The following is a 17,056-nucleotide window of genomic DNA, read 5'->3' on the forward strand; positions in this document are numbered from 1 at the left end:
CAGCTGCTGCTATAGAGCACAGCAGTGGAGGCCATTTTGTGGTTCCGCAGATAGAAATCCCATTCATCTTTCCCATAGAGATTCCCGAAAATATTTATATAAATTATTCTAAGCCTGGAACCAAGCCATCCAGGCTTCTGGTGAAATATGACCATAAAACATTTGATTTTGTGTAAAACATATTGAATATTTTATTATTAAATACTATATTTAATAAATACCCTTTTTTTTTGCGGTTTTCAAATATTTACATCTTTGAGGTCTGTCTGCTTGGCCAACAAAAGAACTGTGAAATCTAAACCCCAACAGCTGTAATGCATGTGACAATAATACCCTGGAATCTTGAACTATAAGTGCAATACACAACTATACCCTAAAAATACATGAGAGAATCTGAGTATGCTAAATCTTTCTGTCTCCATTTTTAGGTGTGCCAGTTCAATGACTGGCTGGAGCAAACCATGGCCAGCTCCTAAGTCTAATCTTACAACTAAACCATCACCTCAGCCGTCATACTTCAAACACTCTACCTCCAGTGTTGCCATCTCACTGAATTATATTTCCATCTTGCAAAATAAAGTATTTTAAGTTTACTTTGCTGTTATTGGTTTCATTGCGTTTGTACTCCCATTTATATTATATTATTATAGCAAATTGGAATGTGTATAATCTGCATATCATATGCCTGTGTATTTCAGGATTGAATGATTAAACCCTCTATACCTACTAAAATAATCCTAGTTGACAGGGGTCAGCTCTATACTTGATTCGCTCTTTTTTGCCTCTACACCAAAACTCTTCGAAAATAGTCACATTGTGAAGCTTGTAGATCTGCTATTTTAATGTGAATGTTCCCCCCAGAAAGAATAGGGATGCTATGGTTTCAAGTTGAAGTGGTTAACGCATTCAGTGCCATTGACATGTTTGACGTGTTTTTGTATTTTTGGCCGAGACATGCTATTTTCAAAGGCGTATAAAATTGAACGGGGAGGTCGCGATGACATTTTCTTTTTTTTGCGGAAGCACAGTGAAACCCGTTGTGATTAGCGCCTGGTAAAGCCCCTCCCTCCCGAAGATCTCATTTCCATTTGATTTCAGGAAGGAGTCTGGCCTGAAGGCTTGTCTGGGCGTTTCTAGCCCGTTCACCAAATGGACGAGACTATCAGCGTCGTCGCTCATCGTTCTGTGATTGACAGCGAAAGTTGGCCAATCAGGTGGCGAGTTCGAGTGAGCCCAAATGGAACCGAGTGCAGCCTGAATGCAGCCGACTAAAAACTAACGGCAGCCATCTTTTTTGACCGCAGTGTTTTCTACTCTCTTTTAAACTTCAAAACGCTCTCAAACTTCTATTTTGAGGCACGGAATTTACTTTTAAGATATCGTTTGGATAGAATTTAGTTGTTTAACTTCATATGTGGTCAATTAATCATGACAGAGCCTATTTAAAAATAAAAATTCAGAGAACCGGCAGGGGCGGGCAGTGACACGTATCCGAATAAGGCAACCTATTTTGGGCATGGCCGTCTCAAAAGTCCCGTTGCGTCACATTAGTCTGGAGGTGGTAAAAATGCACTGGCTGAAGGGCAACACTGCTGATTGGCTGAAGGGGTTGTCAGTCAACGGTATTACTCCCGCCAAACTCCAGCCCACAGCCAAATTGACGAATGGGCGATCATGCCAGCCTCACTCCTGAAATAAATTACAAATGAGATTTCCGGAGGGAGGGTTTACCAGGCTAGTGATTAGCAACCATCAGGGGATCGATCATATGAGATAAATATTCTATGACTACTTGTAAAAGGTAAGAAAATCGCTGGCACAGTAAGCAATAATTTTTTTATTTAATTGGCACTGAATGACTGAATGGCAGCATTTCCTTTAACATCCAGATAAAACTTGTACTGTATGGTATGAAGCTGCGTGCAACAGTTTCAGAGTTGTGACTTTGTTTATGCCCATTGTACTTTGTAAAAATGGGACGTCGGACTAATCTAACCCCTTTCCTTTCCCTTTCCCTTTAAATAAACAAGCTTCACTCGCCTCTGTGTCTGGGTCTTATTGTACAATACAGCGGTATTAACCGCTTGAAACTTACCATCCCTATTGTGGGGGAAACATTCACATATTTAAATAGCAGATCAACAAGCTGACAACACTTCACAATGTGACGCATCTATGAATTGTCACAAGTCACAAGATATTTTTACTGTTTTTAACTCTCTAATTAATCCTCATATTTTACCACCTGTTGTGCCATTATCCAAAGACGCTGGAAGTAGTTTAGAGCAAGGGGGGCTGTAAAAGGTGGGGGATCTTGCGCTCGCGCAAAGCGCGGGCGTGCAAATCTTTTTTTGTGTATTATCCCACACAAAGGCATAACAATGAGCTGCAGACAGCATATGCTGCATATATGCCATATTCATTCATATATGTGCATAATATATGTGGATATATATTATATATTGAAAAGAAAGACACAGAGGAGAAAGTGGTACAGTCAAGTTGGGGCATGAAGGCCACTGTGGCCTCAGGGCATGCCATTTTGTTTGAGGGGCACAAGGCCAAACTGAGGGGAAACGACGGCCATGGCCTTCGTGGCCTCCCTGAAATTCCTGCCCTGGTAGAGATATATGCAGGCGGACAATTTTGAATAATATGTCACATAAATGATCAACATATATATTACATATATGTTCATATATTTCCTTTCCATGTGGGGGGGGGGGGGGGGTGTCAGCTAGGTTGGGAGGTAACAGGGGGTGCACGGCCCAAAAAGTTTGGGAACCGCTTAGACCTATCTCCTAACTACGCGGACGCGCACACACGCACATGCACTTAATTTCATCGTACCTGCAGCATCTCTTCTCAGCCAAAAAAAGGATATAACGATACCTGAAGCTGCTGGACAATGAGTGATGTAGGTATATCCACATGATAAAATTGTCCATTTATCATGTGTTTATGGCATTGTTCATGTTTACGAACGAACGGCTAGATAAAGTTGGATTTTGAACACACCCTCGCGCTGTTTATTGGCTAGAACACCCCACCTCCCCCCTCCCCCTCCTCCCCCCACATACGTCACCAAACTTTTACGTTCCGGATACCCGGTTGTCAAAACATAAATAGTAGGGAAAATACGGATTTCAAAAAGAGGACTGTGTTTCAATGCAGGAAAACACCCCAGCATCATTATATAGTGGCTGATAGAGGGGAAAAAATGCAAAATATTATATAATTTTTTTTAATTTTAATTTAGGCTTAAAGTTACCTAGAATCCCTTTAATATGTACTCAATTGCTGCATGTATATCTTATTGTGTCATTGTTGTTGTCCTGCTGTGTTGTATAGGACTTTAAGTTGGGCTCGGTCATTGTAAAATGTGCTCTATAAATTAAATTTGAGTTGAGTTGACATATTATGAGCTTGAAGATTGGCTATTTTTGGTGAAGAGTTTTGATGTAGAAAGGGAAAAAGAGCCAACCAAGTACAGAGCTGACCCCTGTCAACTAAGTATTATTTATAGAGGGTTTAAGTGGTTAAATTCCGAAATACACTGCAGGCAAATGATATGCAGATTTTACACATTCCAATTTGCTATAATAATGTAATATGAATGGGAGACAATCATATATTTGGGGAGTAAAAACACAATGAAAACAGTCACAACAAAGTAAAAGTTAAGTCTGAAATACTTTATTATGCATGATGAAAGAAATACTGGAGGTAGAATGTTTGAGGTATGACGGCTGAGGTGATGGTAGTTGTAACATAGGCATACGGAGGTAGGATCAGACTTAAGAGCTGGCCATGGTTTGCTCCAGCCAGTCGTTGAACAGGCACACCTGAAAATGGACACAGAAAGGTTTAGCATACTCAGCTTGTTTTGTTTATATATATATATTTATAGGGTATAGTTGTATATTGTATTGTTATGATTCACGGTTTTATTTCTCATGCTTAGAATGCTGTACAGCTGTTGCAACAGCCAGTAATATTCTTGAGCTTCCTTAACATTGTGGATAATATGTATAACTCTAACAATAATTCTAGATACACCTCAAAAACATATTTTTTTCAGATTCACTCTGGCAAGTTGATAGATTTTATGAATGGCATGTCTCTATTCTATGACTAAGGACACACAACTCATAAATAAGACGTTTGAGGCATACTGTACCTTGGCGTAGACACCAGGGTTGCCCTTCTCAGCACAACCATATCCCCAGGACACAACACCCTGCAGCTCACCATTACACACGACAGGGCCACCAGAGTCACCCTGAGAGAGAGAGAGAGAGAGAGAGAGAGAGAGAGAGAGAGAGAGAGAGAGAGAGAGAGAGGGAGAGGGAGAGGGAGAAACAAAAGAGAAAGAGGAGGAAAGTGGAACTAGACATAAATTAATTTCTCAATACAATTCAACATCAAGACCATCAATATTTTGAAAGGAATGCCCTATAGGCTGTTCTGACACACTGCTTTACTATTTATTTGGTGGAGAAGGAGGACCTCTGCAGGTGAACCTTGTTGACTACAGTACCTGGCAAGAGTCCTTGCCTCCCTCCAGATATCCAGCACAGAACATGGCGTCAGTGATCATGCCAGGGTAGGCATTGTCACAGTCATCAAAAGACAGGATGGGAATGTCCAGGCACTGCAGCTTGTCGCTGTCATCATCTGGGTGTACATACACATACAGGTCAAAGTGGAAATGGTTAAAAACAACAGAGGAAAAGTAAATCCTAATCAATATTTTGTCAAAGCGTGAATTGCATTAAGGATGAATTATGATTATAGTTGATTTTAATGTCAATGTTTTTAAAACAGATTATTATGAAGATGATGAAGAGTAACGAAGAGACACACACACACACACACACACACACACACACACACACACACACACACACACACACACACACACACACACACACTGGAGAGATTTGGCCTACTAATTATTTTACAGAAATACTCAATGGCCAGTGTCATATTGTACGTAATGCGTTATGGTTTTGGAACTGTGTATATTTTATCCACATGAACTGTTATGGTATATGGTAGATAATTGTTATGGTATATACTTTATACAATTCAGCGGTAACAGAGCTTAACATGATACATCTTTAAAAAGGTGCTACTGTATGCTCACAGTAGCTCTGGGTGCTGCCCCAGCCAGAGACTTTGCACTTGGTGCCAGAGGGGGCACAGGAAGTGGGCAGAGCCACAGCCTTCACATACTGGTTGAGGGTGGCGGGCTTGCTCAGCTTGATCAGCATGATGTCATTGTTGATATTGTAGGAGCTGTAGTTGGGGTGACGGATGACACGGGAGGAGGAGATCCATTGCTCGGTACCCTCATCAATGTCGTCATCAACCTCGATGTGGTGCTCGCCAAGACGAACCTGAACGCGGCTGGAAAAGAGAGGGCGGCGTGAGAAAGTTTAGGCTCATGTTAGAGTTGCTCTCCACTTTAACGTTATTTTAATCAATAAGTATACGTTGAGTACATGAGTATGTTATGTATGATAGAATATAGCTAGCACATCTGCAGTGGTTGCAGGTAGTCTCCCTTTGAGAAATGTGGACCCTACATATTAACAAACAATACAAACATAAGGGGTAAACATCAAGGGGTAAGGATGATTTTACACAAATACGTACATACTGTAATATAACTACATATAATTAATAAATCAATAAATAAACTGTTCATTTCACAAAATAATATTTACAAATTACCAGTATTTGTAGAAATATTGGTGAAAAGAAAGAGGTACTGTAGAGGAGGTTTAATCAGTTGGGGCAGTGTGGGCGGGGCATCAACGCCATTGTGGCCTCAGGACGTATCAGTTTTTTGAGGGACAGAAGGCCGAACTGAGGGGCCATGGCCTTCATGGCCTGTATGAAATGTAACTACATTTATTGTCTATCTATGACATTAACACAGTCCAGTCCTGTTTCATCTATAAATACACTTACCTTTCAAATATGCTTCCTACACCCTTTAAAAAATATTTTAAGACCAACTCGCAAGTTCATAATTATAATACTAGACTATCTCCATCCTCCCTTCAGCCGTACCACCCATAGCCAGTTCTCCATTAAAGACAGAGGTTCTTTACTCTGGAATTCACACATACTTATTGCCAACTCCTCATCTTCACTCAGTAACTTTACACAGACTGAGGGCCAGCCTGATGAATCAAGCCTCTCCACTTACTTCTACCATATAATTATGTAGCTTTACTTCTGCACACACACACACACACACACACACATACACACACACACACACACACACACACACACACACACACACACACACACACACACACACACACACACACACACACACACACACACACACACACACACACACACACACACACGCACACTCAATACACAGACACTCGCACCCACACTTTCAACTGCACACAAGGTATTTGTTGTTTGTCGTGTCTGTTTGATTACTATGTTTAACTTTCTACTTGTTTATTATTTTAGGTGAGAACCTTTTATAAGCCCTATATGGGTTTCCTTTTCTCACCTGCACTTATGTCTGCGTTGTTTTAATAATGTTCCCTTTGTACTGTTTTTTATTGTGCGAATAAATACATCAAATAAATCGAATTCCTGCCCTGGATATTTTGTATTAATAATTGATGGTGTTTTAATTGTGATCTTACCCTTCTATGATTGAATCTTACTGTACGTCTAATGCGCTGTATCTGTAACTTGAACAGCTACAGTATGCTGTCTCCGGTGCCTGAATTCCTCTGTGGAATCAATAGAGTTATCTATCTTTCCTGAATCAAAATTTTAATCTACACCATTTTTTAAAATAAAATATAAAATAAAATAAAAATATCAAGTGTTGTCTTACGACTTGTAGCAGTGAGCAGCAGACACAACCCAGTTCTCGTTGACCAGGGAGCCACCACAGAAGTGGTAGCCAGAGTTCAGAGACACCTGATGGGGCTGGGAGTGTTTCTCACACTCATATCCTCCGACGATCTTGTCCTCCTCTGCAACTGTAAACACACATGGAATACACCATTAGTTATTTTCTCCTCCATAAACAGAAGGGACGTCGAAACAGTTAGAAACCAGTTGACCATACAAATAAGTCACTTAAATATGTTAGGTAAATGATCAGATACAATTAGATTCAACAGTTGTCCTGACAAGAACAAAATGTGTTTCTTCTGTAAGGAATTTGTATTATTAATAACTCTGTGCATTCTTAGACATAACAATTAATATACTTCATTCCGTAATGGCAGGAACTCACATTCCAGTTAACTTTTCATAATACTTTCGATTAACAAATTTGAGCTAGCAAGCATTGCAAATGGTCTTGGATATTCTACATCACGGGTACAGTTTGATGCTGTGAACAATTGCATAATAATATAGTAGTGAAATGAACAGATATTAAATTAACAGGAACACGACACAATTTGTTTTGTTTCTAATCTTGACAGCTGACACACACAAGCACGAACACACACACACACACACACACACACACACACACACACACACACACACACACACACACAGACACACACACACACACACACACACACACACACACACACACACACACACACACACACACACACACACAGGACATGGTTTCACCTGAGAAATCAGCCCACTGGAAATACATTTAGAATTATTTCTATTAAAGAAACATTGTTTTGTGGGTTGATTGAAATTCAGGGATGAATTTATTAATCTAGCAAATAAAATCATTTTAAGCTAATATTGTTGCTTGTAGAAGCACAATGTTTGACACATTTATTTGACATAAAATAAGCTTACAGTCAAAAATAATATCGCATAACATACTGTATAATCATATTCTAAACATCCAGTGACAAACTGTAATTTTAAACTACATTAATTACTTTTACAATAACACTCAAACTATTTATTTTATTTTGCAAGATTGGTAATAGTGTTGGGATCTGTACTGGGTAATGGAACAGTCAGAAAGTGAAATGCCCTGAAAGGTCCTTATACTGTGATTCAAAGTTAAATGTGCTTTTTAGAATTTCTATCAACTCACAATTCAGGCATCAAATTCAAGTGTTTGATACCTGGCGGGCTGATTTTGTGCGCGTGTGTGTGTGTGTGTGTGTGTGTGTGTGTGTGTGTGTGTGCGTGCGTGCGTGCGTGCGTGCGTGCGTGCGTGCGTGCGTGCGTGCGTGCGTGCGTGCGTGCGTGCGTGCGTGTCTGTGTCTGTGTCTGTGTGTGTGTGTGTGTGTGTTTTTGTGTGTGTGTGTGTGTGTGTGTGTGTGTATTTGTGTTTTTGTGTGTGTGTGTGTGTGTGTGTGTGCGTGCGTGTGTGTGTGTGTGCGCGTGTGCGTGCGTGTATGTGTGTGTGTGTGTGTGTGTGTGTGTGTGTGTGTGTGTGTGTGTGTGAACCAGGCCATCTGCAGAACTCTCCTCGTGGCTTGTATGTTCCAAGCATGTCAAGATTAGAAACAAAACTAGTTGCATCATTTTCCAAAAGCAAGACTAATCCAGAACATTGTGTACCCACTGGTACGATCCACTGGACAGTCCACTCATTTCATATCTGTTCATTTTACTACATAATATGCAACTGTTCACAGCGAAATGTACAAATAATTCAGAATATCATTTGCAATGCTTGCATGCTCAAATGTGTTGATCGAAACAAAGTACATGAACAGCTGCCAGGAATGTGGGTTCCTGCCATTAGGGAATAACGTACATGAATTGTGATGTCAGTGTAATAATGCATTATAGGATTGCTATGCACACCAGTCCTTGTAGTGGTGCTGGCCCACGGCAGAAAAATCCAAATAATTAATCTTCAAGAGACAGAAAGGTGGCCGCACAATCATATTTTATTATTGACGCAGAGAAATAGATAAAAAACATTGTTTCGGGAGAAGCAAATGCCTTCTTCAGGGTAGCTATGTTGTAAGAATGCCCATATTTCTGGGAAAGTATTTGTTTATTTCAAAAATGAAGTGAATTTCCTTAAATACCATCATCAAATTATACAAATGCCTTACACAAGCAACACGTTTTGGTCTAGTCAGAACAGCTGTTGAATGTATATATTTTTTAATCATCCTGATTGGTCCACCAAGTGTGTGGGGAGTGTCCTGGAGGGACTGACCACTGTAGGGACTGACCAATGAAGGGAGGGACTGACCTCTCCATATAAACCAGGGGTCCAGGTGAAGTCCTCTCATCCACAGAATCACACAGCAACCATGAGGTCTCTGGTCTTCATTCTGCTCATCGGAGCTGCTTGTGAGTATAGGCCTAGATCCTAAAGACATTTACCTTTTTACCTAGACATATTTGTGAGTGATTTATTTGTAAGTTCAACTGGTTTCTAACTGTTTCGACTTCCCTTCTGTTTATTATGGAGGACAAAATATCTAATAAAGTATGTGCGTTCCATGTGCGTTTACAGTTGCAGAGGAGGACAAGATCGTCGGAGGGTATGAGTGTGGGAAACACTCCCAGCCCCATCAGGTGTCTCTGAACTCTGGCTACCACTTCTGTGGTGGCTCCCTGGTCAACGAGAACTGGATTGTGTCTGCTGCTCACTGCTACAAGTCGTAAGACAACACACATATTTTTTATATATTTGTCTGGATTTTAATTTAGATTAACCCACCTCCTGAGTCATGAGGCATACTGTAAGAATACCTCAATAAGGAAAGATAGATAGATAAATAAATAGATATACAATCATAGAAGAGTAACATGACAATAAAAACACCATCAATTATTAATACAAAATATACAATCAAGGGCATGAATCTCATACAGGCCATGAAGGCCATGGCCCCTCAGTTTGTCTTTCTGTCCCTCAAAAACTTGACGCCCTGAGGCCACAATGGCCTTGATGCCCAGCCCACACTGCCCCAACTCATTACACCTCCTCTACTTCTTACTTTTCACCAAAACTCCTTATTTCACTGATAGGTATGCTACAGTAAGTATTTGAATAAAATCATCCTTACCGTGGTCTTACAGTATGTTTATGTTGTTTGATTATGTAGGGTACACATTTCTAGTCTCCCTTCTCGAAGAGAAGGGAGACTACCTGCAACCAGTGTAGATGTGCTAGTTATATTCTATCAGACTTTATAATCAACCATCCTTATTGATTAAAATGTAATAAAATGAGAAAATAAGTAGGCTACAAAGTGTTGAGGAACTCAACATGAACCTAAACTTTATCACGCCTCCCCTCTCTTTTCCAGCCGCGTTCAGGTTCGTCTTGGCGAGCACCACATCAAGGTTGATGAGGGTACCGAGCAGTGGATCTCCTCCTCCCGTGTCATCCGTCACCCCAACTACAGCTCCTACAACATCAACAATGACATCATGCTGATCAAGCTGAGCAAGCCCGCCACCCTCAACAAGTATGTGCAGGCTGTGGCTCTGCCCACTTCCTGTGCCTCCGCTGGCACCATGTGCTTAGTCTCTGGCTGGGGCAACACCCAGAGCTACTGTGAGTATAGCACCTGTTTAAAAGGTTACACTCAGTCACTGGTGAACCTGAGAAAAATCTAAATGATCCATGACAATTCAGTTCTGTATAATATTTACACATTATACATTAGGCAGGCCTATCTTCATAATAATCCGTTTTAGAAACTTTGACATTAAATGGTTGCATCCTTAATGCTATGTTGCATTCTTATTCTATGCTGCGATAAAAGCATAGATTCAGATTTACTTTCCCTTCGTTGTTTTCAACCATTTCCACTTTGACATGTACCCCCAGATGATGACAGTGACAAGCTGCAGTGCCTGGACCTTCCCATCCTGTCTGAGAAGGACTGTGACAACGCCTACCCTGGCATGATCACTGACGCCATGTTCTGTGCTGGATACCTGGAGGGAGGCAAGGACTCTTGCCAGGTACTGTAGTCAACAAGGTTCACCTGCAGAGGTCCTCCTTCTCCACCAATGCATCTGAATAGTAAAGCAGAGTGTCAGAACAGCCCAGTGGTCATTCCTTTTACAATAATGATGGTCTTGATCTTATAACTGTATTGAGAAATTAATTTATGACTTTCACTTTGCTCCTCTTCATTTTCCCTTTTCCTCTCTCTCTCTCTCTCTCTCTCTCTCTCTCTCTCTCTCTCTCTCTCTCTCTCTCTCTTCTCTCTCTTTCTCTCTCAGGGTGACTCTGGTGGCCCCTTTGTGTGTAATGGTGAGCTGCAGGGAGTTGTGTCCTGGGGATACGGTTGTGCTGAGAAGGGCAACCCTGGTGTCTACGCCAAGGTACAGTATGCCTCAAACATCTTATTTATGAGTTGTATGTATTTATGAGTTTCTGTTTTTCTGTTTTTGTCTTTATATAGAAGTCAAAGTCAAAGTCAGACAAGTCATTCATAAAAGCAAGGCCTTCGCATCACTACACAGCAGCTGCTGCTATAGAGCACAGCAGTGGAGGCCATTTTGTGGTTCCGCAGATAGAAATCCCATTCATCTTTCCCATAGAGATTCCCGAAAATATTTATATAAATTATTCTAAGCCTGGAACCAAGCCATCCAGGCTTCTGGTGAAATATGACCATAAAACATTTGATTTTGTGTAAAACATATTGAATATTTTATTATTAAATACTATATTTAATAAATACCCTTTTTTTGCGGTTTTCAAATATATATATATATCTTTGAGGTCTGTCTGCTTGGCCAACAAAAGAACTGTGAAATCTAAACCCCAACAGCTGTAATGCATGTGACAATAATACCCTGGAATCTTGAACTATAAGTGCAATACACAACTATACCCTAAAAATACATGAGAGAATCTGAGTATGCTAAATCTTTCTGTCTCCATTTTTAGGTGTGCCAGTTCAACGACTGGCTGGAGCAAACCATGGCCAGCTCCTAAGTCTAATCTTACAACTATACCATCACCTCAGCCGTCATACTTCAAACACTCTACCTCCAGTGTTGCCATCTCACTGAATTATATTTCCATCTTGCAAAATAAAGTATTTTAAGTTTACTTTGCTGTTATTGGTTTCATTGCGTTTGTACTCCCATTTATATTATATTATTATAGCAAATTGGAATGTGTATAATCTGCATATCATATGCCTGTGTATTTCAGGATTGAATGATTAAACCCTCTATACCTACTAAAATAATCCTAGTTGACAGGGGTCAGCTCTATACTTGATTCGCCCTTTTTTGCCTCTACACCAAAACTCTTCAAAAATAGTCACATTGTGAAGCTTGTAGATCTGCTATTTTAATGTGAATGTTCCCCCCAGAAAGAATAGGGATGCTATGGTTTCAAGTTGAAGTGGTTAACGCATTCAGTGTCATTGACATGTTTGACGTGTTTTTGTATTTTTGGCCGAGACATGCTATTTTCAAAGGCGTATAAAATTGAACGGGGAGGTCGCGATGACATTTTCTTTTTTTTGCGGAAGCACAGTGAAACCCGCTGTGATTAGCGCCTGGTAAAGCCCCTCCCTCCCGAAGATCTCATTTCCATTTGATTTCAGGAAGGAGTCTGGCCTGAAGGCTTGTCTGGGCGTTTCTAGCCCGTTCACCAAATGGACGAGACTATCAGCGTCGTCGCTCATCGTTCTGTGATTGACAGCGAAAGTTGGCCAATCAGGTGGCGAGTTCGAGTGAGCCCAAATGGAACCGAGTGCAGCCTGAATGCAGCCGACTAAAAACTAACGGCAGCCATCTTTTTTGACCGCAGTGTTTTCTACTCTCTTTTAAACTTCAAAACGCTCTCAAACTTCTATTTTGAGGCACGGAATTTACTTTTAAGATATCGTTTGGATAGAATTTAGTTGTTTAACTTCATATGTGGTCAATTAATCATGACAGAGCCTATTTAAAAATAAAAATTCAGAGAACCGGCAGGGGCGGGCAGTGACACGTATCCGAATAAGGCAACCTATTTTGGGCATGGCCGTTTCAAAAGTCCCGTTGCGTCACATTAGTCTGGAGGTGGTAAAAATGCACTGGCTGAAGGGCAACACTGCTGATTGGCTGAAGGGGTTGTCAGTCAACGGTATTACTCCCGCCAAACTCCAGCCCACAGCCAAATTGACGAATGGGCGATCATGCCAGCCTCACTCCTGAAATAAATTACAAATGAGATTTCCGGAGGGAGGGTTTACCAGGCTAGTGATTAGCAACCATCAGGGGATCGATCATATGAGATAAATATTCTATGACTACTTGTAAAAGGTAAGAAAATCGCTGGCACAGTAAGCAATATTTTTTTTATTTAATTGGCACTGAATGACTGAATGGCAGCATTTCCTTTAACATCCAGATAAAACTTGTACTGTATGGTATGAAGCTGCGTGCAACAGTTGTGACTTTGTTTGTGCCCATTGTACTTTGTAAAAATGGGACGTCGGACTAATCTAACCCCTTTCCTTTCCCTTTCCCTTTAAATAAACAAGCTTCACTCGCCTCTGTGTCTGGGTCTTATTGTACAATACAGCGGTATTAACCGCTTGAAACTTACCATCCCTATTGTGGGGGAAATATTCACATATTTAAATAGCAGATCAACAAGCTGACAACACTTCACAATGTGACGCATCTATGAATTGTCACAAGTCACAAGATATTTTTACTGTTTTTAACTCTCTAATTAATCCTCATATTTTACCACCTGTTGTGCCATTATCCAAAGAAGCTGGAAGTAGTTTAGAGCAAGGGGGGCTGTAAAAGGTGGGGGATCTTGCGCTCGCGCAAAGCGCGGGCGTGCAAATCTTTTTTTGTGTATTATCCCACACAACGGCATAACAATGAGCTGCAGACAGCATATGCTGCATATATGCCATATTCATTCATATATGTGCGGAGCTGCTTGTGAGTACAGGCCTACATCCTAAAACGTATCTTTTTACCTACTGTAGACATGTTTACGTTATTTATGTTCAACTGGTTTCTAACTGTTTCGACGTCCCTTCTGTTTATGGAGGAGAAAATAACTAATGGTATATTCCATGTGTGTTTACAGTTGCAGAGGAGGACAAGATCGTCGGAGGATATGAGTGTGAGAAACACTCCCAGCCCCATCAGGTGTCTCTGAACTCTGGCTACCACTTCTGTGGTGGCTCCCTGGTCAACGAGAACTGGGTTGTGTCTGCTGCTCACTGCTACAAGTCGTAAGAAAACCCTTTATATATTTATATCCATAGTCTGGATTTAATTTTGATTAACTCACCTCATGAGGCAGTTGAAAACCTCAATCAGGAAAAAAATGTGCTTATGGTGGTACTACTTGTCTACCAGTAGGTGACACCATGGGGTCTAAATGGAACAGAAGGGAGTCTACCAGCAACCACTGAACATGTGCTAGTTATATTATCTTAACATAGTCAACCATACTTATTACTTAAAATAATGTTGTTTTACTCATTAAATGAGAAAATAAGTACAAAGTGGAGAGGAACTCTAACCTGAGCCTAAACTTTCTCACGCGTCCCTCTCTTTTCCAGCCGTGTTCAGGTTCGTCTTGGCGAGCACCACATCGAGGTTGATGAGGGTTAAGAGCAGTGGATCTCCTCCTCCCGTGTCATCCGTCACCCCAACTACAGCTCCTACAACATCAACAATGACATCATGCTGATCAAGCTGAGCAAGCCCGCCACCCTCAACCAGTATGTGCAGGCTGTGGCTCTGCCCACTTCCTGTGCCCCCGCTGGCACCATGTGCAAAGTCTCTGGCTGGGGCAGCACCCAGAGCTACTGTGAGTATAGCAGCTGTTTAAAAAGTTAAGCTCAGTTACCGGTGAACCTGAGTGAGTGAAAGATCCCTATTTGTTACTCTTAACCATCTTCATGATAATCCGTTTCAGAAACATTGACATTAAAGCCAAATGTAATCATAATGGTTGCATCCTTCTATGTTGCATTCTTATTCTACGCTGTGATAAAAGCATAGATTCAGATTTACTTTTCCTTCGTTGTTTTCAACCATTTCCACTTTGACCTGTATGTATCCCCACAGCTGACGACAGTGACAAGCTGCAGTGCCTGGACATCCCCATCCTGTCTTATGAGGACTGTGACAACGCCTACCCTGGCATGATCACTGACGCCATGTTCTGTGCTGGATACCTGGAGGGAGGCAAGGACTCTTGCCAGGTACTGTAGTCAACAAGGTTCACCTGCAGAGGTCCTCCTTCTCCATCATCTGAATAGTAAAGCAGTGTGTTAGAACTGCCTTATTGGTCATTCCTTTTATAATATTGACAGTCTTGATGTTGAATTGTATTGAGAACTTAATTCATGTCTTGTTCGACTCTCCTCCTCTTTCTCTTTTCGTTCTCTCTCTCTCTCTCTCTTTCTCTCTCTCTCTCTCTCTCTCTCTCTCTCTCTCACAGGGTGACTCTGGTGGCCCTGTTGTGTGTAATGGTGAGCTGCAGGGTGTTGTATCCTGGGGATACGGTTGTGCTGAGAAGGGCAACCCTGGTGTCTACGCTAAGGTACAGTATGCCTCAAACGTCTTATTTATGAGTTGTTTATTCATAGAATAGAGACATTCATAAAATCAAGGATCTTGCTAGAGCGATTCAATTCAATTAAATTCAATTCAATTCAATTCAATTCATGTAAAAAGCTTTATTCATACCTGAGAGGCATTTTGGAGCCTTGCGAAGTAGAATGATAAACAATACACAAGGGACAGTTTAAGAAAACAATATCTTTAGTACAATACGCTGTACCATACACATAATAAAGACCTTGAATCATAACAATACAAAACACAACTATAACCTATACATACAGGTCAAAAGCCAAGCTGAGCATGTTAAATCGTTTCTGTCTCATTTTCAGGTGTGCCTGTTCAACGACTGGCTGGAGCAAACCATGGCCAGCTCCTAAGTCTGATCCTACCTCCTGTAGGCCTATCTACCACAACTACCATCACCTCAGCCATCATACCTCAAACACTCTACCTCCAGTATTGCCTTCCCACTTAATTTTTTCATCTTGCACAATAAAGTCTTTCAGACTTAAATGTAACTTTGTTGGGACTGTTTTCATTGTGTTTCTACTTCCCAAATATATGATTGTCTCCCATTTATAATATATTATAACAGTAAATTGGAATGTGGAAAAAGCTTTGCACCGTTTACATTTGTATTTCAGGATTTAACCACGTATACCCTCTATACTTGTTGTCAGCTTGTAGATCTGCTTAGGTGAATGCCCAGAATACGATACGATACGATAATACTTCATTGTCAGTTCACACTGAAATTTGTCTTGCGACCCAGCAGCCATGTATGCAACAATAAACAGTACACACATTTGACATGACATAAGAAAACAAAACAAAATACATAGGCCTGAATAGAATAGGCCTGCTTGGTTTCACTATAGCAGAATTTTCTTTACCATCCAGAGAAAAACGTGAAAAACTGTCTGCAAAGTATATAGGGGTTTAAGTGGTTATGGAACAAAGCATAAGGTATGGTAAGATTTTGGTTTTACGGATGTGGAAAATATGTATAATTAAATGTAATTATGCTTTATGATATAAGTGTTATGACCTGTGTGTGTGACCCAAACGCACAGCAAGGAGGAGGCAATAAAAGGTTAAAGCCCACCTGGGCGAGTTTATTAACAGCAGGTTAATGAACGAGGTGGGGGGAGGAGCGGTGTGGGCTCCACTGGCTGTCCCGAATCAGGCTAGGAACACCGGACACTGGAGAAGAGAGGAGAAGCAGGGTCAGTGATATATTCACAAGGAAGGTAAAGTGCACAACAGTAACGGTGTAAGGTTAAACTGGCTAGCTCTACAACAGTGCTGGCCTCGAAGTCTGGCTGGCTATATCTTAACAACTATTATACAACAGGTAGTTCCGACCAAGCAATCTGATTGGTTGAAATAGCTTTCTAGCCGTGCTTCAAACCAGCATCATAGCACGGGCCTAATCACATTAATAAATCACTCCGCACTGCAGTCCGCACCTGCTTAGACCATATATGGCACAGCTGTGCTGTGACGTCACGCTGTCCCACGATAGGAAAACAAACAGACA

General features: G+C 41.0%; 2 protein-coding genes and 1 pseudogene across 3 annotated transcripts in view; 2 read left to right on the forward strand and 1 right to left on the reverse strand.

The window, feature by feature from the left end:
* The window catches only part of LOC308083519 (trypsin-1-like), a gene marked incomplete at its 3' end in the record, with an annotated part of 2,758 nt that extends 2,282 nt beyond the window's left edge, over nucleotides 1-476 (forward strand). Inside the window, exon 6 of the mRNA XM_080425831.1 lies at nucleotides 429-476. Coding sequence (XP_080281957.1) covers nucleotides 429-476 — 48 coding nt within the window. The remainder of the gene's footprint in view (nucleotides 1-428) is intronic.
* Nucleotides 477-3,747: 3,271 nt separating this feature from the next.
* Nucleotides 3,748-7,636, reverse strand: LOC308083520 (trypsin-2-like; the record flags this gene model as incomplete). The annotated part of the gene is made up of 6 exons (XM_080425832.1): nucleotides 3,748-3,845; nucleotides 4,181-4,282; nucleotides 4,541-4,677; nucleotides 5,150-5,412; nucleotides 6,884-7,031; nucleotides 7,630-7,636. 6 exons carry the CDS (start codon nucleotides 7,634-7,636, stop codon nucleotides 3,798-3,800), a joined length of 705 nt encoding a protein of 234 aa, XP_080281958.1. The 3' UTR covers nucleotides 3,748-3,797.
* Nucleotides 7,637-9,230: 1,594 nt separating this feature from the next.
* LOC308084284 (trypsin-1-like) lies at nucleotides 9,231-15,980 on the forward strand (annotated as a pseudogene). Its single transcript has 6 exons — nucleotides 9,231-9,297; nucleotides 9,464-9,611; nucleotides 14,505-14,755; nucleotides 15,016-15,152; nucleotides 15,392-15,493; nucleotides 15,846-15,980. The product of its transcript is annotated as a trypsin-1-like (transcript).
* Nucleotides 15,981-17,056: the final 1,076 nt, after the last annotated feature.

This window comes from Gymnoscopelus braueri (genome assembly GCF_963280865.1).
Source record: "Gymnoscopelus braueri genome assembly, chromosome: 4".
In the NCBI taxonomy this organism is placed as follows: Eukaryota; Metazoa; Chordata; class Actinopteri; order Myctophiformes; family Myctophidae; genus Gymnoscopelus; species Gymnoscopelus braueri.